Source organism: Megachile rotundata, chromosome 1, assembly GCF_050947335.1.
Source record: "Megachile rotundata isolate GNS110a chromosome 1, iyMegRotu1, whole genome shotgun sequence".
Taxonomy (NCBI): Eukaryota; Metazoa; Arthropoda; class Insecta; order Hymenoptera; family Megachilidae; genus Megachile; species Megachile rotundata.
Window position 1 is genome coordinate 17,136,276 of NC_134983.1, and position 14,840 is coordinate 17,151,115.

The 14,840-nt window shown below is 28.9% G+C and overlaps 4 protein-coding genes across 4 annotated transcripts; 2 read left to right on the forward strand and 2 right to left on the reverse strand.

Moving 5' to 3' along the window:
* The first annotated feature begins 1,742 nt into the window (after positions 1-1,742).
* LOC143265258 (uncharacterized) lies at positions 1,743-5,083 on the forward strand. Its single transcript, XM_076536402.1, has one exon. It carries the CDS (start codon positions 1,743-1,745, stop codon positions 2,730-2,732), a length of 990 nt encoding a protein of 329 aa, XP_076392517.1. The 3' UTR covers positions 2,733-5,083.
* LOC100881322 (nucleolar pre-ribosomal-associated protein 1) lies at positions 2,918-10,318 on the reverse strand. The gene is made up of 14 exons (XM_012289035.2): positions 10,086-10,318; positions 9,697-9,909; positions 9,247-9,541; positions 8,587-9,178; positions 8,224-8,517; positions 7,843-8,133; positions 7,105-7,744; positions 5,854-7,035; positions 4,940-5,779; positions 4,748-4,875; positions 4,465-4,674; positions 4,162-4,382; positions 3,687-4,080; positions 2,918-3,621 (listed from the first exon to the last, which is right to left on the reverse strand). Exons 1-14 carry the CDS (start codon positions 10,165-10,167, stop codon positions 3,094-3,096), a joined length of 5,910 nt encoding a protein of 1,969 aa, XP_012144425.2. The 5' UTR covers positions 10,168-10,318; the 3' UTR covers positions 2,918-3,093.
* A 236-nt stretch (positions 10,319-10,554) lies between these two features.
* Positions 10,555-11,790, forward strand: LOC100876514 (mitochondrial import inner membrane translocase subunit Tim22). Its single transcript, XM_003704938.3, has 5 exons — positions 10,555-10,701; positions 10,770-11,033; positions 11,107-11,291; positions 11,387-11,459; positions 11,538-11,790. The coding sequence occupies exons 2-5, from the start codon at positions 10,787-10,789 to the stop codon at positions 11,618-11,620; spliced, it is 588 nt and encodes a 195-aa protein (XP_003704986.1). The 5' UTR covers positions 10,555-10,701; positions 10,770-10,786; the 3' UTR covers positions 11,621-11,790.
* Positions 11,228-14,700, reverse strand: Septin1 (Septin 1). Its single transcript, XM_003704937.3, has 6 exons — positions 14,295-14,700; positions 13,964-14,156; positions 13,636-13,894; positions 13,193-13,558; positions 13,015-13,119; positions 11,228-12,937 (listed from the first exon to the last, which is right to left on the reverse strand). Exons 1-6 carry the CDS (start codon positions 14,316-14,318, stop codon positions 12,805-12,807), a joined length of 1,080 nt encoding a protein of 359 aa, XP_003704985.1. The 5' UTR covers positions 14,319-14,700; the 3' UTR covers positions 11,228-12,804.
* Between the last annotated feature and the right edge of the window lie 140 nt (positions 14,701-14,840).

A 14,840-nucleotide genomic window follows, 5' to 3' on the forward strand; every position in this document is an offset into this window, starting at 1 on the left:
CGATCGTTAATGATCAACATACAGAGTGTCTCACAATTAGTGTAGGTCCCTGAAATGGAGAGTAGTCGACGTGATTCTGGATGAGATTTCCCTTTGAAAAATGGGGTTTGAAGCTTTCTTTTTCCTTAATAATTCAAAAACGAGGCTTCAAACCCCATTTTTGCAAAGGGAAATATTCAGAATCACGTCGGCTACATTTCAGGGACCTACACTAGTTGTGAGACACCCTTATTCTATAATAATTGCACGTTCGCGATTCGAGTACAACAAAATAGTTAAAATAATTAACAAAATATTATCGTAGATTTGCTTTGAAAATAATAATTTGCATGAATCAGTTTTATTGATATATCTGTTGCCTGTGCCTTTAAGATCGTTAAAACGTAACCACCATTTTTCGAATCGTCTACGTATCCACCACGAATGCAGCATTCCACGATTTTATGATTAATCGTTTTATTAAGTTAGGAACGGGCTTCCCTTGAATGTTCATTTTCGCGATTGTCCGTTGTTTGAAACGCTGCCAAGAAAGACATCATTGAAGATCAAACGCGCTGGTAAGACAGAGAATGTGCGCGAAGAAAACACTGGAATAATTTATTTGAACGTACAGTACAGTCTCTATCGTCCAAGATAATATGAACTGAGCTTACGTAGGATAATCGAAAAAATATGGTAGAAGATTTTGCACTTCGCAAATTTGAAAATTTAGAAATTCGAAAATATGGAATTTTGATCATTCGAGGAATTCAAGAAGGATTTCGAGTTCGATAATTTGAGTAATTTGGGTATTTGAATGCTTGGAAATTTAAGAATTTAAGAATTTGAAATGTGGAAATTTCGATGTTTTTGAAATTGAATAATCAAGATTTTACTGTATGAAAAGGGATAAAAGGTGGGAAAGAGAATTGAAGGTAACATGAATGAAGGTTTACCATCCTGCTAGTTTTGTTTGTATTGTTCTTCGGTCACACAATGCAAACAATATTTAATATAATCGATTTAATTAATATTACTCTGTAATACTCTAAATTACATTAAAGACGAACTATTGCAATGCGGATGCTTTAACGTGCCCTTTGGAAGATCGATTAATGACGATTTAATAAATGAAATGAAAAGAACAATTAAGCAAATTTACTCGATTGACTTTTATAATTTGAAATTAGATATCCAAGGAACATTTTTATCCACTTTTCTTATGTAAAATAATTTCCCTTCAGTTAATTTAATCTACTATCTTAATTCGAATGTTTTGCATATTTTATCAAATTTTAATTCAAATGACAATTCATCCTGAAATCCCAAAATTACGAAATTTTTAATTTACATTTCTTTTCGATCAAAGGCGTGACATTTTTTCCTCCTGTCTAAAATACATGTACATAATAATAGGAAACGCAAAGAAAAGAGTAAGCATTGCAAAAACAACTGCTAGAAATGTAAAATTTTGACGTGTAATTATATCCAAACATTTCGGTTAAAAATTCAAAATTTTTACGTTTATTTAACTTTACAAAGCACGAAGCTAACAGCATGATGATTTTGGCACAACTTTGGACTTAAGGTATTAAATATATTTGCTGATTCTAATTTTCCTTTTCTAAAGTTCCAACAATGTCCAGAAAATTGTTAAGTTTTTTCATTCCTCAAAATAAGAAGCACTAACATTATTTCTACCTGAATTAGAAACACGAATAACGCCTCTTAAGAAGAACAATGGATTAAAATTACTACATAGAATGCTTAATAAGCAGAATGATTGCAATAAGGATGTACGCAAGAAACGCAATAAATCTTGCAATGTCTGCAAATACTTAAAACGAAAGCCAGCATGGAAAAAAAATTTAGCAAAATATATGATAAATAATCTGAAAAATTATGGGCCATGCAATCAAATGTATATAAAAGCCTTATGCAACATAACGGGAAAGTCTATTCGTATTTACAAATCAAATGGTAATTTATATAGAACGATAGATAACGATCGAAAGAACAATGAAACATGTAAACCTGTTGATATCGAATATCATCAAGAAAGGCACTGGACGTTATTAGGAAATAAAGAGCCGACGAAAGTCGAAACAGATTTGAATGCATGCTTATTCGCTGTCATTGCCGCTCAAACAGGACGGAGTGTGAACGATTTAAGAACAAGCACCATCGAGTTCTTAACGAACAATGCGAACTATTTAACCGATGAAATCGATAAATTATTATCGGTTGATACGAATGATGTATCATTGATGATAGGCGGTGCTCGGTACAATGGCACGTCACCTAGAGCAGCGGGGATCATTCTTGATCGCTCACAGAATGCTCTTTGCGACGGATGCAGAGTAACTGGACATCCGAGAGGACATGCATCGGACAAAGACGCGACAGGACCGGCAGATAGCGTAGAGAATTATTCTCGCACATCCGGAAGTATGAAATCTGGCTTTTTAAGCAAAGACGATCAGAATAAGGTCGCTCATTTCGCTTTAAGCCACGAAAGAAGCATAAGGGCGATGGAAAATTTGAACAGGGGTGGGCAATCTGAGGCCGTAACACTTAATCGTAGAGAGCTGAACATAGATTTACCAAAAATGAAGGAATTTGTTAATGGTGAACCGTATACTGGCGAAATGGATATAATTCAAGTAACATTAGTAATGCGCCATCATCTTGGAAAGAGGGACGATCCAAATGCTGATGTTTTCGTGCATACAATTTATCCAAGAAGTAGATAAATTTTTAATATAGTGGTCTTGTATATACGTGTAAATAAGGAGGAAACTTAATGCAGAAATTGAATAGTTAACTTTTAATCTTTTATACGTATCTTGAAAATGAATTGACAAGAAATTACGTACCGCAGATTGGATCGGAAATTATCTCCCCAAACTCGCCATATTTTAATGTGCCAACAGAATAATCTTATTATTCCATAATTTTTATTTACAACTAATTTTGTCGGAAATATATACACAAGTTTTTATTTTGCTATAAAATTATTTGAATTTCTATAAAATATATTTTACAAGATAACACGCGCTTTTAATTATAGTATGTGAATAGTGTATAAAAATTAGAATTATAAGGTAATATTTTTTATTCGTTGTTACACCACGTCCAAACTAATGTTCTCAAACTATTTCTTGCTATTGCAGTCTCATCCTGAGAAGAACAGTCCGTTTTAGTTATATATTTACAACCAAAACGCATCATATCATCACATCCATCTATACTACCTAATAATTTCTTTGACAATTCGAGAATTTCTATTATGTTGTCCTTTGTTACAATCGTTTTGATAGATTTTGACTCGAGTAATTTTTGCAAAATGTTTACATATAATGTAAATGTGGTAATCTTGATATCTTTAGATAGATGCAATTGTAAATTCAATATAACATTTAAAAGCATTATTTTGAAGTGATTAGTATTCCCTTTTGTACTTAATATAGTATTTAAAAGTTTATTTGTTATTTCCACTATCTGTTCGATATGCCGAGTTTCTTGTTTGTACAAATCCGTCGTAATTCCTAGTAACCAGGGAAGCAATCCATGACCTTCTATAAGAAGTGTAGATGCCTTAGCAATTTTCAGTGTAACGTTAATAATTTCTAAGATGAGTATCTAAAATAAAAACATACAAGGTTGATAAAATAACAGGAGAGTAATTATTAATATAAATTACTCACCTTTGCATCCGAATCCGACAAGTTACAAGTATAAAAATCTAACAGCATTTTAAATAAAGTACACTTAAAAGCTACATCCAAATCAGCCTCTGTTTTCATACCATCGCGAATATTTTCTAGAATCCAACATCTATGTACTTTATGTTTCACATCAGAGCTATGAAATAGTTGTAACAACTCAGGTATTGTGTTTATATTTAGTGCAGGTTTAGCCAACAAAAATGTCTGCAAAGCCGGATAGAGAGAATGCAACGGTTTCGTTGCTACTAATGATGTTCTTGCCAGAAAGATCGAAACTAAACAATTGAGACGGACATTGTTCAATTCTGACTGAAGTGATGCGATACCATAACGCAATGCGTCTACCAATCGCATCCATAATTTTGCTTTTGAACTATAAACAGAAAAAGTATACAAGATTTAGTCTAAAAATATATATAATTATCAGTATGGATAATTATTTTGTATAAAATACCTAGAAGCTTCCAGATGAGTATAATATCTAGCAATGACGGTATAAGCTAACATGCGAACATCGGCATGCACACTGCTACAAGCAGCGAATGTTAACGCTAGAGCTCCACTTTGGGCAACTTTGTGACACGATACGACATTATTTTCAGATAATAAATAATGTAATAGTGGTAAATAAAATGCAGGATCATACATATCGTTTACGTCATATAATTCAGTATTCTGCAAAAGAAAAAAAATTTTAATTATAATAAATATTATTTAGAATCGCTAAACATGTCTTTAGATAGTTTCATAACGTCACCTTTAACCCTCTGTTAATAGGATAATTTTTTATCGTATTATTTACTTTATCTTCTTCGAACAAATTCAAAACTTGAGTGACAGATGGTTGTCTCCATAAGTTCATATGTACTTCACCTTTCACACTATAATGTACTGCTGCTGCATTTCCCCAAACATATGGCCAATATTCACAAATATTAATATTACTAATTTCATAGTATTGTAAAATCTAAAACAAATTTATGCATTATTTATTTAAACATAATATGATGTTTATCTACTTTTATTAACCATATTCTTACTAATAAAATATATTGATCAGCTTCACTCAAAGTTGCATTATAGGCTGCCAAATAAAGTGGTATGTGCGTTAGTGCCATTGTACTTCTATTTTTTTGAATAAGAATTAACAGCAGTTCTATTAAATTTCCTAAAAACAATAAATAAATATATGTAATTTTATACATCTTTCTACATTAGTGCAATATACATACTTTTTATATCTGATGACCCTAACATAATATCAATAAATGCAGAATGAGTAGTTGCCATTTCAAATAAAGTTTTCGCATGTTCATTATCACTATTATTCCTATAAGCAACACTGCATAAAGTAGATAAAGTTTTTAATATTGGATGTGATTGTTCATTATCGTTTGATTCTTTAAGACCCAATTTCAAAGAAAATCTTGTAAATGATGGCCATGAGTTACTACTACTTAATGCCTCAAACACAAAATCGTCCTTCTTGTTTTTTAAATGTTGAACTGCTTCGTTTAGTGATTTGCAAAGCATATGAATCTTCTTAACATTTTTAGACTCCCGTTTCAAAGTTAAAGTAGTGATATGAAGCAAAACTTGTACCCAAGTCATAATGAATTGTTCACTGTCTGCATCTGAGGCTGCACATTTGTTATATATGCTTTGAAGAATCTTTATATACGGTATAGATACCATATCTAATTTATCACCGATTTGTAAAATACTATTACATGTTTTACTACATGCCGTCAAATCAAACACATGTTTTACTAAATAGCAAATGGCAGCAACATTTTCTTCTATCCAAACTTTTGTATCTTTCGGTTTGCATAGGTAAGATAAAATTTCAGTTTCATAGTGGTTCTTTAAATTTTGTAAAAAATTATGGTTCCATTTAAAATTTAAGTTGCTTGCCAATATCGGAAGTATAATGTTACCTTCCTTTATACTTTCAGATTTCATCATATATTTCACAAAGAGGTGTACGAATTTTACGTTTCTACTTATTAAAAATGAAATTAATTTCACAGTTGTATCAGTGATCTTCGTTGATAGTAATGCCATAAACATATCTGTAAATACCATATAAATTAGTACATCAAAAGTATAATATAATGAAACAGATAATTTTTTATTATAAACTTACTTGCATCAATATTAGCAATATTAAATGGAAATTTTGAAATGTATTTATCTAATGATGTTTCCCACGTTTCAAAATTAATAATCAAATGTGATTTTAAAAATAGTAGATGCGAACATAAATGTTTTACAAATTCTGCATCCAATTCAAGCAATACAGAACGCTCGGATTTCATTTCATCGCTAGTAGCTATGTCTAACAATTTCGGAACTACATATCCATATAATGATAAATTCTTCTCATCATTTAATATAAACAATGAACTTTCTAAACTGATTAATTTTTTTAATAAGTATACGACATTTTGCGATGTTAGTTGCAACAACTCTAGCATAGTAATAATCATATTAACATCATTTATCTTATCACTTTTTTTACGTTTGTCTATCATTTTACAAAGTAAAGTAATTAACTTATTTTTGAAATGATAAAACAAATTTCTTATATTACATTCTTTACATAAATGAATCACTACTTTACAGATATCAAAGATCATATGAGTTAAAATACATTTTATCGAATCTTTATTCTTTTGATAAAATGGTGAAAAATTATGCAGAATAACAGGATGTGTAAAAACAAATGTTGCACATTTTTCCGCGAGCGTAGAATTGTCTTGACTATCTTTAGCCAGATATAATAGTGATATTAAAAGTACTTTACAATTGTCACTTTGAATTTTTGTTAAACTACCCCGTTTAGTAAATTGTACTAAATAGAATACAGTCATTTTGAACAAATGCATGATATCATACGGGGACAATGAATGATGAATTATTATATCTTCGCCATTATAGTGGAAAGTAACTATATTATCACCATTAAATACTTCATTTATCTGCAATTTACTGTTGCTTAATAATACTGAATTTAATTTACATGTCAAATTCATTGAGGGAAAGATTTCTTTAATATAAGTAGGGTCATTACCCTCTAACCAGCTTAGGAAATATTCTTTGACTGGTAATTCTGCATTTTTTACTAAATGTATTAAACATTGAGGTGCTACTTGATAATGCATTGTATGTATTAAAACATAAGATAAATAAGATAAGATGGTAGAATGTAAATCTGTTTTCATTTTATGTAAAATGCAACATACAAGTGGCGATATTGATGTAAAACGTTGCATACGTAAAACGATATTTTCCATATTTTCATAAATATTATTCTCATTTACCAGTTCTGTAAATAAAAAAGAAATATATTTTTAAATGATATAACACAAGTACATTTGACAAGCACAAGTTTTACCTGTAAATATATCTTCTAATCGACCACCATGAACTACTTCTTCATCAATATTTTCTTCTACTTCGATTATTTCATTCGCGTATTTTTCAATATTTAAAGCAGCTTTCTTTAGAATATGAATGAACCATTTTGTAACTTCTTCTTTATCATCTAAATTCATAAAACCCTTGATCCAAATATCTAAATGATCATTACATCCGTCAAACATTCCAGTAGCATTTAACAAAGTTTTGATTGTTACTTCTACAGATAATGAAATTGAGGATGTTTCTTTACTCAAAAGAGGTATTAAAAATGACAATACATTTTTGAATATTTTCTTTTGTGGTAAAAATTCATTGGGTCTCAAAATAACTAAAAACTGTATAGCTTTTACTTTCAAAGCGTTAAATTCGTCAATACCAATATCATTCACTTCCTTCAATACGTTTAAAAATACATTTGATTCAATATCAGGTAATGTATCTAATAATTTTGGACAAACTTCATTGTATATATGTAATAAGTCTAAAACGGCTGTTAAATGTTCATGTTTGCTTGGTTCTGGAATGTGTTCGTGTTCTGTATTATCTGATTCAACTGAATTTGGCACAGACACAGAAGTCCACAATTTCATTATCATATTTAAAGTAGGTACATTCTGCAATATTAAATTTTATTATTAATTTGAAAAACTGAAAGTAATGTTGTTGCATTTTTTAATTTACTAAAACACAACTATATTACACAAATACTCACTTTTATTAGTGATTCCAATATGCACTTGTTAAAAGTATTAACATCACTATCCTGGTTATACTTTGTTCTTATAACTAATAAATATCTTTTAATTTGTTGAAATACAGTTAAAAGTATAAGTATTGCCTCGTGTTTTATTATTATACTAGAATGGGTTAATGAAGGAATAATTGTATGTTTTAATAAAACTCCAGGTAGAACTATGGACATTATTGCATTAGCTAATTGTGATATATTTAATTCTGAGGAACATATCTTTATACAATTTTCCACATCCACTGAATTAATTATCTGCAACAATAGTTATTTAATATAAATGTTATTGGAAGGAATGATGTGAATGAGTTGACTTTAATACCATATTAACAAATGTATAATTACCTTTTTTACAAACTGCATTGATTGCATCCATTTTAGTGAAACTCTGGGTTCAATGTAAGGTTCCAAAATAGTAAACTGAGATTTAATTAAGTCTGGGCATGCTGTCATTATTTTAATTATTAATTCTGATGGTTTTTCATGTTCCCATGGCCGGTCTAAGCTTTGAATTATTGTGTTCACTAAATTATTATGTTTAACATGAGAAGTACCAAGTGTACGATCATGAAAGATAACGCCATGTCGATGTGATGTTAACAATATGATTAAAAAATCATGTACAATTTCAGTAACAACCTAAATTAAAAAAATATCGATCTCAAAATATTCAAAGCTAAATTATGTTATAGTATCAATAATAAATACCTCTTTCTCTTCCAAATATTGTGGATTTGAAGTAAAGTTCTGAACTTTATTTTTTGGCCAATTATTTGGACCTTTCCAATTATACAAATTTACAATGTTTTGAATGATCGACGTTGAAAATATTCGCAATTTCATAGTTTTTGTAATATTTGGATTTTGAAGAACATGATTCTTAAGAGTAGCTAGGACTAAATTAACAATTTCCTTAGAATCATATATAAGATCAGGAAATATGCTAGAAAGTAAATCACGTTTTTCCAAAAGAACTTTAATAATCTGTATATTTCCTTCTATCAAAAAGGCAAGAATAAAGTGAATAAAACAATTCCTTATGTTCTGCTTATCTGTGGGCTTTGTGTGCTGCACAACAGATTTAATAACTTCTGGTGGTATAGACAGGTGAACAAGCAATTCACATGGAAGAGTACCACCCAAAGAAACTACAGCAGCAAGCAACTGTAAAACTACTCTTCTCTGCTTTGCACTACCTTGTACAGATAACATTGAATGTATTGATGATAAATGTGAATTAACTATGTGGTGACATGCTTGTTCTGCACTAGACTGGTATTGAGGATACTGTGCTAAAATTCTAAATAAAAACAGATGTCAGTATAAATTATTATTACATTTAAACATATAAAAGTACAAGATACATACTTTATTAGTAATATTCTTATGACAGCAAATACTATTATAATACAACTAATATTCTTTTTTTCTGCTGTATCTAATACTCTTAATATTTCAAGAATATTGCCACCTGAATTTAAATATTCTGCAGCCAAATCTCTTTCTTCATTTTCATTACAAATCTTTACAAACTTTTTTAGCATTTCCAAATTGTTGGGACTATTCAAACTTTTTCTTAACAATTTCACGTCAAAATATTGATTTTCTTCATTTATATTTTCTCTATTTTCCTCATTTTCCTCATTTTTATTATCTTCTGGCTCTGCAATATCATATTTATAAATAATTTTTGCATTCAACACATTCCATTTGTTAATATATAACAGAATACAGTACTGTCTCTACAGCAAACATATTTTTGCTTCAATGCAACTCTGGTATGCATTTACTATTGAGACATTATTGAATATGTATTACCTGTTGTTAGTTTTACATGTTTGACTGTGTTGTTTTCTTGAGATTCTAAAGACATTTCATTATCAAATTCTGTTGTACAGTCATTGCCATTTGTATCATTCAAGTCATCTTTTGTTTTCTGTTTCTTTACTACTTCATCTTCAGTATAAGACAAATTTCTTTTGAGTTTATTTTTCTTAGTTGTTTTAACATGTTTATCGACGCTAATATCACCTATATAATTAATTTCTTAAATTAATACTATATATAACATAAATATATCACATATAATATTGATGAAGCTTAACTTAAATATTAAATAAACTACAATATATTTAAACGATATCATAAAATTTGTATTAATTATACTACAAATATTATATTTTTAACAGTAAATATTGCAAAGTTACCTGTTTTATCTTTGTCTTTCTTCTTTTTCTTAACACCGGTTGTGACATCCTGTAATTCTTCGCTTTTTGAATTGATTTTCATTGCTTTTATATAATTTATGAATACTAAACTACAAATTTATGTACTTATTTTGATTTTATATGAACAAACAAGTTAATTCTTATTCTTCAAAACATATTTTTTCTTGTATGATTATCATAACCTAAGTACATCAATAAAAAGCACGTGTTTCAAGCACTATCATATCTATAGTCGGTGCAACATGTAGATTAATTTCCACGTTGATAATAGAGGGCACTGAGCAAATCTCTTACTTTGTACAAAGTTACATAGCTACTGTTCATAACATCGATGTTCGTTTAAAAAAAGTTGTATACCATCCCAAAATCAGAAATTATGTTTAATCTTTTATTTTATATAAAACAGTGTTATTTCTAATGATATGACAATGATAATTAGTGCAGAGCACAATAAAATCAATTTTTAATTCATCTTAATTTATAACATAATCTTTAATTATAGGTTATAATAAAGAAACTGCTATATAATATTTTTATTTAATCATAAATAATTCGGGCAAGATATTACTTATTTTGGCATTCAAATATATTTAATGTAAGTATATAACTATGTTCCTAATTTTAGTGAAGTTAATTTCATTCAAATTGTTTTGCCTTTTTAAGAAACTATTGAAATAAATATGTTTAACATTAATTCATCTAACTCAACAACATCGTCGTCGGAAGCAAATGACAAAAAAACAATTAGAAATGATGTTAATTTGGATGAATTACCTTTGTATCTTATTGGCACTCAACAAAGATTTAGAGAAAATATTATAATTCCAAGAACCGTAACCAATGTAGCAATCAAAACTAATGAAGAAAAAAGGATAGAAAGTATGATGGAAAGTTGTACTTTTAAAAGTATTGGAAGTTGTGTTATAGGTATGGTTTTAATACAGGATGTTAAATATTTACTGTTTGTGTCAATACCATTTAAAAAAAATTAGATTTTTAGGGTTTGGCTTGGGAGCTGCAATAGGTTTATTTTCATCTAGTGTAAACCCAAATGTAGCTGCTGTTGAAAAACAACAAACTGTTCGTGAAGTTTTTAGGGAGATGAAAACTACTACACTAGGTTATGCAAAAAATTTTGCTGTACTTGGTGGTATATTTTCAGCAATTGAATGTACAATAGAAACGGTAATACTTTCATAAATTTAATATAAAATTAAATTTCAATTTACATTCCTACATATATGTATGTATTTTAATATTATTTTCTAATTCCACTTCAGTACAGAGGTAAAACTGATTGGAAGAATGGCACGTATGCTGGTGGTTTAACAGGAGGACTAATAGGACTAAGAGGTTCTTATAAAGTTTAAATGTAAAATAAGTATATGTAATATACATACATATATCTGTAAGTATAATTTTATGTTTTAGCTGGTGTAAAGGCAGGTTTAATTGGAGCAGCAGGCTTTGCAGCATTTTCAACAATAATAGACTACTATATGCATCAATCTTGAACACTTAATATTATAAATTATAGTAAATATATTTGTATAAAAGAGATATAAAATGCACTCTCAGTGTACCTGTACAATACATACAAAAGCGCGAAAATGTTCTTAGTATAAAAATGCATACATATAAGTACAATAATTAAAAAATAAAATAAATGCACATAATACATTAATGTTTGTCTCGCATGCGTTACAAAAATGCTTTTTTATAAATGCTCATTCTCTTTAATACATCATATCTCTTCTAATGATTAAATTTCTTAATTTTTTCTTTGACACGAATAGTAAAATGAATTAAATGGCTAGTGTTATGTAGTAAAATTAAAACGAATCGTAATACTTTATATTGCAAATACATAAATACGTGATAAATTATTCATTGTACTTAACAATGCTTATCACAATAAAACATAATTTTTGCAGTTGTTAATTATACTGAATAATTTACTAACAATTTTACGTTAGTATTTTATTAATTTTACTGTGTAAACGATATACACATACAGATTTTAATATCGATCAATGTATCTGCAAAATGTAATTCATTTCAGTGATTTACATATGTATCATACAAATAATTTTTATCAATAACTTCATACCATGCCCTATTAAATTTCCTATTTATTTTTAAATGAGATTCTTCAATGTTGAAGGAATTGTGCAAGTTCTGTTACATTATACTTTTCACTACCTTTGCTTTATCAAATCTTAATTGTACTGCCTTTGTTATTTTAAGAAATATCATTCCTTTCTAACAATTTGACTTTATAAAGTGGAGCATTATTTTTTATAGTTGTACTTGAATAATGAAAGCTGTAAATTTTTCTATTAAAAACAATATCCAAGGCACTTATCACATATGTCTATGTTGTATCATTATAAATCATTTTTTAAACTATAGTCATATTATGTCATTATATAGCCATAAACTCATATATTTTATTATTTTTTGATTTTGTTTAGATAATGCAAGATGATAAAATTCATGACTTAGTATCAAAAGGAAAAAAAATACTGAGTAGAAAAACTTATTCTTCATAAATATGTTTGTAAAAAATAAATTTAAAAAAATTATTCCTTCAGTAATATGATCTTGAATATTATAAATTATTTGATACTCTTTTTTTTGGCACCTGTAATGGCGAAGAAATTGTTTCCTCACACATTTGTGCATAAGGCATATGTAGTTAAGGTTGCTGCTGTTGCATTTGTGCCTGCATTACCGCCAAAAGTTCCTGCATACGTCGTAATTCTGCCTCTTTTTCTTGCAAAATGCGATCTTTTTCTGATACAGAGTTACTTTTTTCAGATTCTACAATACTATTAATAAAAACAATAAATTAATACATGTATTCTTAATATTTTTAATGTTTCTGAAAGTATGCTGTAAAACTTACGTTTGTCTGCGAGGTGGAACAGGAGCTCCTTTTGCTAATCTTTCACTGCGATAGTTTTCATAATGTACCTCTTGAGTTACCTCTTGTAAATCCTGCATATGTGTGCTATAAAAATTTTGAAATACTAAATAACAAATAGTTTTTTCTACTGGTAGATCTTTTTAAATAAATTACATACATTAGCATTGTTCTTAGCTTTATAAAATCACAATGATCTGGGTTTTCAACTTCAACTACACCCCATGGATACAATCGTCCACGTACTTTCCGTCCTTTTACTTCTAGTAAAGTATTTGCTCCACATACTGCAAATGGAACTGCTTCTTTTAATTGTCTAACCTGCTCCTTATAATCTTCATCCTCATCACTATCACAATCTGGTAAAGGATAAATCTTTATTCCACTACCCTCAATTTCTTCCATAACACGTTTCTTCAAGCGCAATACTTCTTTTTTGGTAAGTACATCAGCCTTCGCAATCACTGGTACGATATTTACTTTATTATGAAGCTGTTTCATAAATTCTATATCTAAAGGTTTTAATCTGGCCAAAATAAAGGAAATACAAGAGATTTAATATATTTTATCACATTTTGAGAATTAAGAGTCAATCTAACTTACCCATGACCAAATGGTGAGATAAAATAAAAACAACAGTGTATTCTATTGTCTACTATGTTTCTCCTATTTAAACCACTTTCATCACGCAAAAATCTTTCAAATTGATCATCTATATATTGTATAATAGCTCTAAAACTGTCTGTATTATCAATTGCATCTCCATAACCAGGAGTATCGACAACGGTTAATCTAAGCTTCACACCTCTTTCTTCAATTTCCACAGTTGAAGCATCTAGCTTAACAGTTTGATTGGTTTTTTCTATTTAAGTAGAAACAATAAATTAAATACTATAAATTAAAATTATATAAGTATAAAAATAAAATTTACCTATAGCATCAGGGATAACACGTTCTGGATATAAATCGGTAAGAAACAGGCTATTTACTAATGTAGATTTTCCTAGACCAGATTCTCCAACCACCATAAGCGTAAACTCAAAACCTTTTTTGACAGATTTTCTATGAACTTGATTAGGTAAATTGGCAAATCCTACATATCCAGGAGTTTCAAGACTAGCAAACTAATAAAAACAAAATTGAAGAGATTGAGTCAAATTAAAATTCTATTTTTATTAACTCTCAATGAAATTTTCTTATAACAAAAAAAAGCACAATAATATCATAAATTATTTATAAATAATATAATCATTTTTACTCACCGTTTTTACGCTTTCACTAGACATTTTTACACACACAACGATCCAATTTAACGGTACAAAATAAATTAATCTGATTGCGTGGCGTCTTTAAATGTATTCGCGACAAACCCGAAGTGTAGCTAAATTTCAATCCAGCAAGCGTTGTATCGCGACAGAATGTAACACCGTAATCATGCCGAAAATGTATACCATATACGAAGAAAAGGTACAAGTAGGTTATTTAAGTTTTAAATCCACTACGATTAACATTATTTTTTCAATAAAGGTATGTAGCAAACAGTAAGCACAACCATAATCAACAAATGCACTTATTTATCGTCGACTGATCAGAATATGAAAAGATATTGCACTAACTGTACAATGTATACAGGAAATGTTACTGTATGTGCTCAGGCGGAGAAAAGGGGGATACCCTTTATAGGGGAGAAATTTAGGCGTGGCTGCTGAAGTAACTTTGACCATTTGTAAAAAATTACTCTATTCTTTAATTTTTCAAATTTTTAATATTCTGCTTATAAATTAATGTTAAACACAAAATATAATATT

Coding starts and splice junctions, on each gene's coding strand:
- LOC143265258 (XM_076536402.1), top strand. CDS start 1,743: ATGCTTAATAAGCAGAATGATTGCAATAAGGATGTACGCAAGAAACGC.
- LOC100881322 (XM_012289035.2), bottom strand. CDS start 10,167: ATGAAAATCAATTCAAAAAGCGAAGAATTACAGGATGTCACAACCGGT. Junction 8,134..8,223: donor CAATGCAGTTTGTAAAAAAG/GTAATTATACAT, acceptor CTATTGTTGCAG/ATAATTAATTCAGTGGATGT. Junction 4,081..4,161: donor ACTCATCTGGAAGCTTCTAG/GTATTTTATACA, acceptor TTCTGTTTATAG/TTCAAAAGCAAAATTATGGA.
- LOC100876514 (XM_003704938.3), top strand. CDS start 10,787: ATGTTTAACATTAATTCATCTAACTCAACAACATCGTCGTCGGAAGCA. Junction 11,034..11,106: donor TATTGGAAGTTGTGTTATAG/GTATGGTTTTAA, acceptor TTAGATTTTTAG/GGTTTGGCTTGGGAGCTGCA. Junction 11,292..11,386: donor TTGAATGTACAATAGAAACG/GTAATACTTTCA, acceptor ATTCCACTTCAG/TACAGAGGTAAAACTGATTG.
- Septin1 (XM_003704937.3), bottom strand. CDS start 14,318: ATGTCTAGTGAAAGCGTAAAAACG. Junction 13,559..13,635: donor ATCTCACCATTTGGTCATGG/GTAAGTTAGATT, acceptor TATTTTGGCCAG/ATTAAAACCTTTAGATATAG. Junction 12,938..13,014: donor GTTCCACCTCGCAGACAAAC/GTAAGTTTTACA, acceptor TTTTATTAATAG/TATTGTAGAATCTGAAAAAA.